The 14,301-nt window shown below is 29.8% G+C and overlaps 1 protein-coding gene across 1 annotated transcript; it reads left to right on the forward strand.

Moving 5' to 3' along the window:
• The first annotated feature begins 11,708 nt into the window (after positions 1-11,708).
• Positions 11,709-13,665, forward strand: LOC137820058 (uncharacterized). Its single transcript, XM_068623838.2, has 2 exons — positions 11,709-13,259; positions 13,420-13,665. Exons 1-2 carry the CDS (start codon positions 12,312-12,314, stop codon positions 13,480-13,482), a joined length of 1,011 nt encoding a protein of 336 aa, XP_068479939.1. The 5' UTR covers positions 11,709-12,311; the 3' UTR covers positions 13,483-13,665.
• The last annotated feature ends 636 nt before the right edge of the window (positions 13,666-14,301 follow it).

Here is a 14,301-nt window from a genome sequence, read left to right on the forward strand (position 1 = left end):
CATTATTGTAGATATTCTATAACATTTATTCTTTTAATTGTATAGTTATTTACAATAAAATGGTTTTACTTTCTACAGTTAGTTCTTTTTTATACACTCCGATAACTAATTAAATATTTACATTCACTGGAAAGTAGACTATGTGAATGATATATTTTAATGTTGGTTCATAAATTTTTTTTTTATAGTAATCATTAAACAAATGCTTGGTATACACTCATATTTATCATATTGCCTTTTAGTAGAAAGCTATTTGTATTGCTGTTGAACAAATCTTAAAGTCCTTTATTAGATTATTTCTAATAATTATTTCATCTGAATGGGTTATAGAAATTTTTCATTTTTTTCAAAAATAGAATGATTTTTCGTTTGTGATTTTTAATCATTTATTAAGGGTCACATAGATATGTTTTTTCATTCTACATTGTCTTGTCTGGAATTCTTTTCTATATTGTCTAATTTGAACCAAAGGATTGCTAAATCTTTTCCTCAAAAACATTTTTTATGTGTTTTCTTTATTAAACCAATTAATTCCTTCCCTGTTGTGGTAAAAAGCAAAGTGCGTAGTGATCCTGTTTTAACTCTACATTCATGCAATATTTATTAGTAGGTTCACATTAAGAGTTGATACTTTGATTTCAGTAATTCACAAAATTCAATTACAATTCCTATTTCAGTAAGATTTTTTGGTCAATAATTTTTTTTAACATCTTTTGTCTTTTGGGAATATTTTAAACCATTTTATACATATACCTTGTTAAATATATAGTCACACTAGTCTTGCTAAATTAAAGAAAATTCTATATCTATATGGAAGGTAATCTTGATTTTTAACTCCTTTCAAAAGCACGTGTGCAAATTGCTTATATGTTATATGCTTTTACAATTGATCTTTGTTTGGAACGAAATTATAAAATAACTTACCTTAACTTATTAATTTTATATTTGTTGTGCAATTACTATCCACTTCATATTTTTCTAACTTAAAGTTATATCTTAATTAGTAGGTTCACATAAGAGTTGATACTTTGATTTTTGGAATTACAATTCCTATTTCAATTTTCCAAAATCAAGTATTCTGGTTCAGTATTGAAATAGTTTCATGATAATTAATTTTAAAAATAAAAAGTTTGTTTGATTGAATTTAAAATTTCTCATAATAATTGTTGGTGTAGTTTGTCTTCATTCACTAAAACAATCAGATTTATTCACCCTAGTATTTCTTATTATTTTATTGATAAGTAAATACATTATAAGTAAAGTAGGTCATTTTCCTTCAAGCAAGAGAAAAGTTACCAGGTACCATTCTTTTTTAGTGTCTCTTTCTCTTCAACAAAAGCCCTCCTATTATTAATATAACTAATATTGGTTATGTTTCGATAATAATAATGGGTGTATTTAGAGAACTTTTTATCTTTATTCGTATTTTTTAGAATTAACTATAAATATAAGAGTGTGAATAATAATGTTATTTATTTTATTTTAATATTAAACATAATTATATGTAAAAATGATATACTTATATAACAAATATATAAATGTATTTGATAATAACTATAATAAATGTGTTATATATTTATTAATATTATACATGTATATTATAAATGTGTTATAATTTGTATTTTCGATTGGGTCAATCTTTCAGAATGCAACTTTGAAATGCTTGAAGATCACAATGAGAAGAGCTTCATCTCTTGATAAGACTCTGATAATTAAGTCAATGAGTGCATTAAAAATATAAGTGTAGTGTGTATTATATGAAATAATGCTTACTTTGTTCGAGATTACAAGATTTTTTTATAACAATTGTCGATCATTTTTCATGAATCAGTACATAAATTGTCATTATATTATCATTTTTTTATTTTTTTGCCAAACTCATGTCATAAGATAATATAATTAACTGATTCAGTTGTATCAAATATTTAGGTTATTTTTTGTTTTAGCACGTGATGTTTGAGGTGCGTGTGACCTACCAAACCCGACCTCTTTGAACCTATTGAGCTTGTCTTCATTTGTACCAAAGAGGTATAGAATGCACGGTCTTTATTGGATCTGACCTTATTGGACCGAAGAGTTATTAGTTATAATTATAAAATTAAAATTGATTAATTAGTTAGATTATTATTTGAATTACTAGTTAGATTATTAATTAGATTATTAGTTAAGTTATTATTTAAATATTAGTTAGATTATCAGTTTAATTGTACAATTAGAATTATTAATTAGTTATAGTTAAATTATTAGTTAGATTATTATTTAAAATTATTATTTATATTATTAATTAGACTATTTTTTAGATTATTTAGAGTTTTAGTTAGATTATTATTTAAATTATTAGTTATATTATTAATTAGTTTATTATTTAAATTATAGTTAGTTTATTATTTAAATTATTAGTTAGAATATAATTTGAATTTTTAATTAAATAAGTTGTAACTAATTAATTAGTTAAATTATTAATTTTAATTGTAAATTTAGAATTGATTAATTTTTAAATTGTATTTATGATTATAATTGTTTAATACGTTTACTATTCCTCAAATACATGTATTTGAAAATTTTGAAAATCTAAGAGTCTCAAATATATCAAGTCTCGAATAAAAAACTAAGAGTCTTTTAATAAAAAATTTCAAAATCTAATTTGAGGAGAGTAATCATTTGTATTCAATTCAAACAATATTTGTTGGATTTCTGAAAATTTTAGCATGGTTCTAACACAATTTTAAAAAGGATAAATACAATAATTTTTTAAGAACTCAAATTTATTGTATAAATTTTTATTGTGATTATAAAAATAAGGAACAAATTTTTTTAAACTAGTCATGAAAAATATCTTCCTACTTCCAAAAAAATCTGAAACATTCCTGTGCACATAAATATTTATTGTCAATTTATATAATTTATAATTATATAATATAGAGATCAATGTTCCCGTGTCCTGTCAGTGTCCGTGTATGTGATACGTAGATTATAAGTGGTCTCATATATTTTTTTATTCTTTTTTGGTAATAAAAAAAGTTTTATTTAGGTATTCAGATGTGTCTTTGATGTATTAATAATGTGAATGTGAATTTGAAAAGGAAAAAGAAATTGATTCAGCTAATTTGAAGGACATTATCATCTTTTTGTTTGTACAGTTTATTAGAACAAATTCTCCAAAGCATCATGCATAAGTAAGAGACAGAAGGATTTGGGTTTCATCCGATAAATGAGTTACAATTTATAAAATAACTTATTGCATTATAATTGTTTTATATATTTTAATAAATTTTATAACCTTTTTAACTTATTTCAGTAATCATAAGTAAACTACTAGATAACACTATCTATAATAAAAGACATACACAACAACATATATACTTTAGGAGGTTTATACCTTACTTATTTCTTAATGAGTTAGTAAGTGGTTTACATTTCACCCAAAAAATTAAAGATAAATTATAAACTTATTCATGAGAAAATAGGACCAACCCTGAGAATGACTACAAATTACTAAGTGGTTTACATTTCTTAATTAGAGTTTTTACAAGAAAATAGGACCAACCCTGAGAATGACTACAAATTAAAATAAGATTTGCAAGGAACTATTATACTAACCAACTAGTGGTAGAACACAGAAGACTATACCTAAGGATTCTAAGCATAGAGAAAAAAGAGATTGGCCTAACTTTGAAGCTTCCATAATGGAGAATGTTGTGAATTTGGCAAAATGTTGGCAACTCAAACACATTATTACTTATCATATCTAAGTAATAGATTTTAAATTGCTTTGATAATATTAAAACATAACTCAATCTTATTGTTAATAAGGTAAAGTTTACATTAATTTATTTTTATATAAAAAAATTCATATTATACATTATCATGTAACTTGACATCTAAGCTAGATTAACCTCTTAAACAACAACAATAATTTATGATTACATAAAAATAATATTATTAAAAAAAATAAAAATACATTAATTTATATATTATAAAAAAATTATATTTAATTGATGTAGAATTTCTAACAACTCTTTCTTAACAACTTGAAAGAATGATACTTGCTTTAAAATAGTTTATTTAAGTTATTTTGATAAACATTCACTAAAATGAAGTAATGTTTGCAGAATGTTCTGTTATAAGGATGGTGCGTAGAAAACACTATTTCAATAAGGAATAACTTAACGTAACCAAATAGAATCTGTTAAGAAGTTTAAAGAGATTTTTTGATTTTGAAGATTGAATGTGTGGTGTGAATATTTTGCAAATCAATTAACAACTAAAAATTAAGAAGCCAAATAATATAGAGAGGTGGTGTGAGAAACATGGTTTACTTATTACTACGATGTTTTATAGCTTTTAAGCTCTGATAACTTGTGGATGTACGGTGAGATAGCTCATAATGCACTTCACCTTCTACTCAATCTCAATCATTATAACACTTTTTCACCGACCTCATAAACACCCAAGCCATGCTTATGTTCTTCTCATACTCATCACTTTATGGAAGCTTGAAGCGATGAAGTGGAATGATTTTCTGAGAAATGCATGTGATACAATATTCCAATTGTTCTATTAAGTTAATATAATCTCACATAAATATAATCTTACATAATTTAGAGTTAAAACCAAAAATAATTTATATACTTTTTTTTTTTTAACTTATCGAGATGCCTTAGGAAGACAAAATCATGAGAGTACTGATTTTCTTTCTTTTGTTCAACTTATTGAAATAATTTTTAAGGATAAATTTTTGATAGAATATTAACTTTCAAAACGAACAATATCTCATACTTACAATTAAAAAAACAACTAATTAATACATCTATAAATATTTACCAAAATAAGAATGCAATTTTTACAAAAATTAAATATAAATCTTCTTATGACGTATAAGTATTTAAGTTTCTTATACACATAAAAATTTAAATTAGTTTTTTCATAATAATCTTTTATTTTTTATATTACTCAAAGTGAAATTTAATAAATATCTATTTGAATTTAGCATATATAAGGCTGAATTTTGTATAGCAGTGGTCAATTTTAACGTTTAAATTTTAACATGAAACTTTCTGTATAAGAAAATGATAAAAAAAGATAAGAAGAAGAGAGGTTTGTTATGGTTACATCACTTCATGTATGTATAGTAAATATATAGGGAGTTTCTCTCTCCAAATTACGGGTAGGATACTACTAATGAGATTCTATCATTATTAAATTAATTGCATATAATTGGATACAATATCGTACAATATTGCATATTATTTTCTTAATACAAAAACTGTTCTTGCCTAATGACTTTCTAAAAATATATTCGAGATGATAATGTGTCGGTACATATGAAGGACTGATTATCCCAGCTTGTAATTTTTCTCGCACAATGTGGCAGTCTATCTCAATGTGTTTTGTGCGTTCATGAAATACTGGGTTTGCTGCTATATGTAATGTCGCTTGATTGTCACAGAAAAGTTGAGCCGGCAAGTTACATGACACCTTTAAATCCTGCAACGCAACCAAACTATCTCCAAACAAGTATTGGCCATCGAGCGGTATTCTGCTACGTTTGTCTGTTTTTTTAACTTCCATGAGATAAAAGAAGAACCAAGAAAAATGCAATATCCAGATACTGATATCCGAGTTGTCTGAAAACCTCCCCAGTCTGAGTTTGTCAATGTCAGATTATTTTCGGATGGCAATAGCAATCCTTGTCTTGGATATCCTTTGATGTATTTTAGGACTCAATTGCGGCATCCCAATGAGGTTTCCGTGGATCCTGTATATATTGACTTAGGGTCTGAACCGAAAATGCTATGTCAGGCCGAGTAACCGTGAGGTATATCCGTCATCTCACTAGTCGTCTGTATTTGACTGGATCCTTTAATAACTCTCCATCGTCTGGTGTGAGTTTTAGGTATTGTTCCATTGGAAATTTGTCTGAACGAGCACCTGTGAGTCCCCTATCCTGCAAAATAGCAAGTGCATATTTTCTTTGGGACATGTAAATACCAGCTTTGGAACGGGAAAATTCAATCCCTAAAAAATATTTTAGTTATTCAATATCTTTAATGCGAAATTGTTGTAATAGACAATCTTTAACACGCTGAATTTTTGTCAAATCATAATATCATCCACATAAATCAAAAGGGCAGAAAATGATGAGTTATTCTGTCTTGTGAATAGAGAGTAATCTGTCTTAGACTGTTGAAATCCTACAGATTTAATCACATGAGAAAATGTTGAAAACCATGTTTTGAGATGCTTGTTTGAGACCATAAAGGAATTTGTTGAGTCGAAATACAATGTTCTCCCCTGTCGATGATGCCCGGGTGGCAAGTTCATGTAAATAATTTCATGCAATGTGTCATGTAAGAAGGCATTTTGCACATCTAGCTGGTGAGTAAACCCAATTTCTGGTTGTTGCAATGGTGAGAAGACACCTCATAGTAGCTGTTGGTGAAAAAGTTTCAGAATAGTCGACACCTTCAATATGAGCGTACCCCTTTGCAACAAGGCGTGCCTTATATCTGTCGAGCTACCATCTGAGTTGTACTTTATTTTATAGACCCATTTGCATCTGATGGGTTTCTTCCCAGTGGGTAACGGTGTCAAGGTCCACATTTGATTTAGCAGCAAGGCGGAAAGCTCTTCCTCCATTGCTTTTTGCCAATTTGGATCAAGGATAACTTGAGCATAAGTGTGAGGTTCTTTGGTGGTTGTGATGTTAGCAAGATATGCACTATGTATAGAATAAAATCGTGAATTAGAAAGAAAATGATGCATAGGATACCTGGTTCCATTCGGTCGGTCTTGGACAGTGGTCGAATGATTGGCTTGGGATCCTGTTACGTAGTCTTAAAGTCAGGATGGGGTTGATGTGCGACTGGATCGTCAAAAAGGAAGGTCGGTTGGAGAAGGTTTGGTAATGGGTGCTAGACTTCTTGACATGGGAGAAGAAGGTTGGTCTACTGGAGGTTCAGGTGTATTATGACGAGTAGGAGAAGAAGGTTGGTTTGATAGAGGTTCAGGTGCATTGTGACGAGTAGGAGAAGAGAGTTGGTTTGATGGAGGTTCAGGTGTATTGTGACGAGTAGGAGAAGAAGGTTGGTTTGATGGAGGTTCAGGTGCATTATGAGGTTGATCGAGTGAATCTTGGACAGAAGTGGGTAAGTCAATGTCAATAGTGGGCAAAATACCTTGAGGATTGTGTTTGTGACTATTGGCAGAATGGGAAAACACTTTCATGGAAGATGACATCCCGACTTGTAAAAAAAGTGTCTGCATCTATATCAAATAATTTGTATGTTTTTTTATTGTGAGGATAACCAATGAAGATGCATTGTCGGGCACGCGGATCAAATTTTTGCTTAGGTGAAACAACAGTTGCGTAACAGAGTCAACCAAAAGTTTTTAGGTGGGAAAGTGAAGGTGGTTGATTATATAGTAGCTCAAAAAGTGATTTATTTTTTAAGTAAAGGTGATGGCAAGCGATTAATGATATATGTGGCGGTTAAAACACATTCTCCCCAAAATTCTAATGGTAAATTGGACTGAAATAGGAGGGCTCGTGCTGTGTTTAAAACGTGTCTATGTTTGCGTACTACTCCATTTTGTTGAGGAGTGTAGACGCAAGTGCGTTGACATTCAATACTTTTTTGAGAAAAAAAATCATACATTGAAATAAATTCAAATCTGTTGTCAACGCGGATGGTTTTAATAGATGCCTGAAATTGATTTTGTGCAAATGTAATGAATGACTCTAAAAATGTTGGGTTTCAGATTTGTGATTCATGAGAAATAGCCAAGTACATCTAGTATAGTCATCGACTATAGTGAGAAAAAAACGTTTTCCAAGATGAGTTGGGTTTTATGAGGATCCTAAATGTCACAATGTAATAGATTAAATGTAGAATGAGATTTTACTGTGCTTAAAGGAAATGGTAGCCTTGTCTGTTTAGCTTTGGGACAAATACTACAATTATATGAATGAGAATGAGATTTTTACTGATAGGGATAGGTAGTAAGGAAGATACAAGTTGTAGACACGCCGAAGAAGAATGTCCGAGGCGCCTGCGTGTTGTTTACCCGAGCCAATCATCCTCCCGTAGCCAACCAAGTCCTATAAAACGCAACCATGTGGAGTAAAAACTACACAACAATTTAGTGAATTGGTTATCTTACTAATGGACATGAGATTTAAAAGAAGGAACACAAAGAACCTCTTTGAGAGTGATTTTGTCATTGAATTTAAGTGTGCCGGTAGAATGGACGCAGTTGAGTCTGTGGGCAGATTAATATTTGAAATAAATGATGATGAAGTGTGTATGAAAAATTGTGAATCATATGTTATGGGCAAAGCAGAGAGCTAACAAGTCACTTTTATGTTATTGTTGAGCGAGTAAATAGTTTGTTATTTTCTTATGTGTATGGTTACATCAATATAGGGAAGTTTCTCTCTCCAAATTACAACAATCTAATTAGGTACTAATAATGAGATTCTATAATTATTAAATTAATTGTATATAATTGAATACAATATCGTACAATAATAACATATAATTATTTATTATTTTTTTAATATTCTGCGTTTAGACATTATTTTTTTTACTTGCACTAATTTTCTTAATTTTATTTTTGTTGGCAAAATATGATAGTAAATTAACCTGAATTTAGTTTTGTTTTTAATTTTAAATTTAATTTATTTAAATTACATCATATTTAACTATGAAAAGATAACACTGTATACTCTATTGATTATTAATTTAAATTTTATTAACTTTTAAATTTATGTTGGTTATTGATTTTGATTTTATTAAAACGATTGCTATTTTTATTTTATAACTTTTAATAATTATAATTTTATTATATATTATTAAATTAAATCAAAATAAATAAATCAGTTCAACAATTTTATAATTTCGTATAACGTTTAATAATTATGTTTTATTAGTTTCTATAACTTCTTTTATTTTCTTGAATTAGTTATAAGATAACAATAACCTAAATCTTAAAATGGGTGTTGAAAATGGTGGATCAATCATCCCATTACCATCATGGCATCATACTTCACAGGGCTTCAACCTGAATGGTCAGATCAGTTGCTTTTCGTGAAAACAAACGTTCCTAAAGTCATTTCCTTTATCAAAAGTTGTTTCCTTTAACTTCCACTCTAAAATTAAAGGAAAAGGTAAAAGAAGAAGCTACGCATTTCACTCTGTTATAGTTAATCTTGTTATTAAATTTTTCAAATTTCAGAAATTAAAAATTCATCATATAAATGAATAACTTGAAAGTGTAAACTAATAAAAAACCCATATAAATATAACTTAAAATAAACAATTTATATGTTTTTAAATGATAATTGTTTTTATATTAAATTTTGTTTCATAGTATTTATCATCTTAAAATTAAGATAATGCTTTTAATATTATTTTCATTTTTATTTTTTAAATGAAATGGATGGAAAGTATATATTTGTAACTGAAAAGGTATACGTGAAGTAATAGGATGTAACTGGAAGGAAACTTAAAACGCATCAGAAACTTCCTTTCCCTATTCTTCTTAATAAAAAACATAATTTCTAATTTTATTGATAATGATTACACTAGAATTCTAACGTGAGACATTATACATCATGCTAGATCCAGCTTTTTTTTTCAATTAAGAAAAATATGATGGTTTTTTTACAAAAAATACAAGTTTATTTTAAAGGAAAATAATAGTTTGAAAAAAAACCATTTTATAACTCACTTCAATAATATAATAAATTTTTTTAAGTTAAAAATTAAGTAAATATAATTAAAATATTATTATTTTAAAATTGTCAAATAAGTATTTTTTGTTTGGTATATCAAAATATCACTTCTAATTAAGAAACACAAGTTCCTAGTGATCTAGATAAGAGGCACTAAGAATGTATCTAAACTCTGTTGGTAAATATTTAATTTATCTAAAGTTACTATAGAAAATTTCAACGAAAAAAAGGACACCTAAAATTGAGACATAAAATTTGATTTTTTATGGTGATGGTATTATATTGACTTTATAATGCGAGAAACAAACATTTTAGATCATCTTGTGAAAAAATTGACACCTTGGATAATATATATATATATATATATATATATATATATTATTGTAATTAGTTTAAAATATATTTTAATAAACTTAATGATAGTTACTGTAGGCACCTGGTAAAAATTAAAAGGATATATTAAACTAATCTTTCAATAACTTACACTATCTAAAAAACACTAAATTACTTTTAATAAAAATTTAAAATTGCATTCTTTGAAGAATGATACATATGGAGATTTCCTGTAAAAATGAGTTATGATTTTTTCTTATTGGTACAAATTATTTTTATAACTTATAAAAAAACCACTTACAATATTATATTTAATCCAAAATCTTAAAATAATAGGTGTGTGAGTCATTTTATTTATATGTTATTTTTTTTTTCCACTTTTAGTCAATATTGAACTCAAAATCAAACTTTGATACCTAATAATATTCTTCTCATCGTGAAATTGTGGATCTTTTCTCGATTGATACTCTCTCTCAAGTAAAACACTTTTAACCATGATTACCTCACTAACAACCCTTACTTATATCATTATTTATCATAATGAAACATTGTTTGAATAGAAACACTTTCAGTTTAAGAATTACTATATATCATAATAAAATCTTTCGAGAAAAAAATAGTCGATTATCAATACAAGACCTTGACTTTAATATAGTAGGGTCTTTTAAAAAGATACATCAAAAAAATATTTATATCAACAAACTACGGAATCACCTATACAAGAGTCCACAACAATCACCAACTCATTCATAGTGTTATAATATCTTATATGAATTTGTTGATAATTCATTGATACTTAATTTTTACCATGTAACCCTTTCGAGAGACTCTTTTCATAGTTCAATCTTTTCATAACCGATCAATTAAAAGTCTAGTTGAATGTAATCATAAATTGTTTTATGATAGCATAAAGAGAAAAATATTCCTAAATCTTGCTTATAATGGTTTTATGGCATGGGCTATTTTTAAGTTATGGATTTGGTTATCAAGTATTATCATTATGAATTCATTTACTACAACATATAATGTTGCATAATGGGGACATTTGTTTTGTGATAATGAACTATAGACGTATTATCGGCAAACTTGTAAACCTATAATAATCATGAAAATGAATGATCTTAATTATTATATAATGTTTAAACTACTTGAATTTGACTAGAGGTAGACTTTCACAAGGAAACATCAAATTTAAAAATCTTAAAAACTTGCAGTATTAGGATTTAGGCAGTAGTTATATAAGAAAATGGTAAAAAATGGTAAGAATAATAGATGTTTCTTATTCTCTTATGTGTATATTACATCATTTCATGTATAGAAAATATATAGAGGGTTTCTCCCTCCCCAAATTACAATCTAATTAGGTAGGATACTAATCATGAGATTCTATAATTATTAAATTAATTACATATAATTAGATACAATATTGTCAAATATTACATACAATAATTACATATATTTTGATAATTATTATTTCCTTAAGAGCGTTTTAGCAAAAACACCTTTTAAGGTTTGAAACTGGGAATGAATTTGGTTAGAACTCGTAGTTTAATTTAAAGGAAAAAAAAGGTTGAATTCCGTTTAGAAAATAATCGAGTTAATTAAAGCTATAAATATAGTTGAATTGATTTGATTGGTTAAATTAAATTGTGCGATAAGTTGAGGTTTGATGAGGAGGTTCTAAGGAGGAGCATGTGGAAGAGAAGGAATTAGGAGAGAGAGAATGATAAAAAGTGAGTGAATCCGTGAAAGTTGAGACATGCGGAGACATGGAGAAAGCTTAAAAATGATTATCGTAATGGATTTGGCATGATTTGTGAAAAGAAGAAGAAAGTGGTTAGGAAGTATGATTATGAAGGAATAAAGAAGAATTGTTAAAGATGAAGGAAGGTTGATAATGAGGTGTAGTGTTGGGAATGATTGGTGTGAAAGCATGTGCAGAGGGAGGCAGGAAAACAGTGATTTGAATAAAAATGGTGGATGATGGTTAAAACTGTAACAGAGGAAACAAAGAAATGAAAAGAGAAAGAGTTGAAGAGTAGAAAATAGGAATAAAGAGAAGAGAGAGAGGCATGGATATGGTCAACATTGAGTTGAATAGGTGCACGTGTCCCTCAAGAGGAGACCGTCACCCATATATTTGGCACCCCGTTCCTTCTTTTTCCTTTTCTTTTTCTTCTCAAACTCTTCTTTTCTTCTTCTTCTTCTTCTTCATTCAGATTCTCACCGTTCAGGGAGGGCCATGTTAACCACCGTCAACAACGACCACTCCTTCTCCGCTTTCAGCGACTGCAACAGCGACAGATCCGCCGAATTCTCCACACCGTCTTCCGAGACCCGCCGCCTCCTCATCGCCTGCTCCGCCGACAATTCCGACGAATTCATTCGTCACCTCCTTCACAACCTCCATTCCTGTTCCATCGAAGAGCAGAAACAAGCCACCATGGAAATCAGGCTACTCGCCAAGAACAAGCAAGAGAACCGCGTCAAGATCGCGAAAGCCGGCGCCATTCAACCCTTGGTTTCACTTCTATCGTCCTCGCCAGACCTCCAGCTGCAGGAGAACGTGGTGACCGCGATTCTCAATCTCTCGCTCTGCGACGAGAACAAAGAGCTGATCAATTCCTCAGGAGCGGTGAAGCCTCTTGTGGGAGTTCTGGAGACGGGGACGCCGACGGCGAAGGAGAACGCAGCGTGCGCACTGCTCCGGCTCTCGCAGAGAGAGGAGGACAAGGTCTCGATAGGGAGGGCGGGGGCAATTCCGCCTCTGGTGAAGCTTCTGGAAGGTGGGGGGTTGCGCGGGAAGAAGGACGCGGCGACGGCGCTCTACGCGGTGTGTTCGGCGAAGGAGAACAAGGTGAGGGCGGTGAGGGCGGGGGTTATGAGGGCGCTGGTGGAGCTGATGGCGGACTTGGGGTCGAGCATGGTGGACAAGGCGGTGTACGTGGTGAGCGTGGTGGTTGGGGTGGCGGAGGGGAGGGTGGCGCTGGTTGATGAAGGGGGGATTCCGGTGCTGGTGGAGATAGTGGAGGTGGGGACGCAGAGACAGAAGGAGATCGCGGTTGGGGTTCTATTGCAGATTTGCGAGGAGAGTTGGGTGTACCGTACTATGGTGGCCCGCGAAGGAGCCATTCCACCCCTCGTTGCTTTCTCACAGTCACACTCCCACTCCCATCGCCCCAGACACAAGGTGACCCTCACCATGCATCACTTTTTTATTTTCTATTAATTAACAACTCTTTTTACACTCCAAATTTATAACCATTATTATATTACATCTTGTTGTAAAGTCATAGGATATGATATCACGTTCTGTCTTATTTGTTTGTTATTGGTGTACTTTGGAACAGGCCCAGAAACTAATAGAGCTTTTACGGCAACCAAGATCCGGCGATGGCGCTGCTCGTACCTAGGAAATGTCAGCATAAACCCTACCACACCACCATCCAACAAAAAAACAAGTATATAGATTCTTTGTAACCAACAAGCTTTCTCATTTTGTGTGATCTAAACCATGCCACCCTTCTGCTTTCTTTTTCTTCACTCTTTCCCTCAGATATTTTTCTTTTGCTAATTCATATCTTACCATGATTTTCAAATTTTATAGTTAACACTACAAATGAAATCATATATTAAATATGATGTTTTCTATTGTTTTATATATTTGAACAACAAAATATTTATTTAAACAAAACATGCATTGGAAGAAGGGACGGAACCAGAAAACAATATTTATTTTAATAAAATATTGAAAGTGTTAATCTCAACAGTCAAATTAATGCTTTGGATATTAATTATGAGATGAATAAAGTTTTCAAATGAAATTCAAGATTGTAAATATTAATTGCTAGTTTCATACATAAAGAATATATTCATAAATTTGCGTCTGTTAATCCTACTTTTTTAGAAAATGTGATATTAATCATATTGTTTAAATTTATTAATTAAAATGATTAATATGTTTTATTCTTTAGACAATAATCAGTAACCCTGTAGTTGATATTAAATTGATTGATATACATTAAAAGCAAATTTTATAATTAAAATTTCTTTAAGGTTTGTATAGTCACATGTCTGAATCCACATGTTTAAATAAAAAACAATGTCCTAAAACTAAAGAAAAATAGAAAAACGACATTAAAAGTAATAAAAAAAGTGAATGTCAAACCTCAAAAATATTAGTCTTATATATAATGTTTGAAATTAAATTCATTATATTGACAAAAGATATT

This window comes from Phaseolus vulgaris, chromosome 9 (genome assembly GCF_051622355.1).
Source record: "Phaseolus vulgaris cultivar YP4 chromosome 9, ASM5162235v1, whole genome shotgun sequence".
NCBI classification, from domain to species: Eukaryota; Viridiplantae; Streptophyta; class Magnoliopsida; order Fabales; family Fabaceae; genus Phaseolus; species Phaseolus vulgaris.

Excerpts from the sequence above, each read along its gene's own strand:
- LOC137820058 (XM_068623838.2), top strand. The coding sequence starts at position 12,312 with ATGTTAACCACCGTCAACAACGACCACTCCTTCTCCGCTTTCAGCGAC. Across the intron at positions 13,260-13,419 it reads CCCATCGCCCCAGACACAAG|GCCCAGAAACTAATAGAGCT; the intron begins GTGACCCTCACC and ends ACTTTGGAACAG.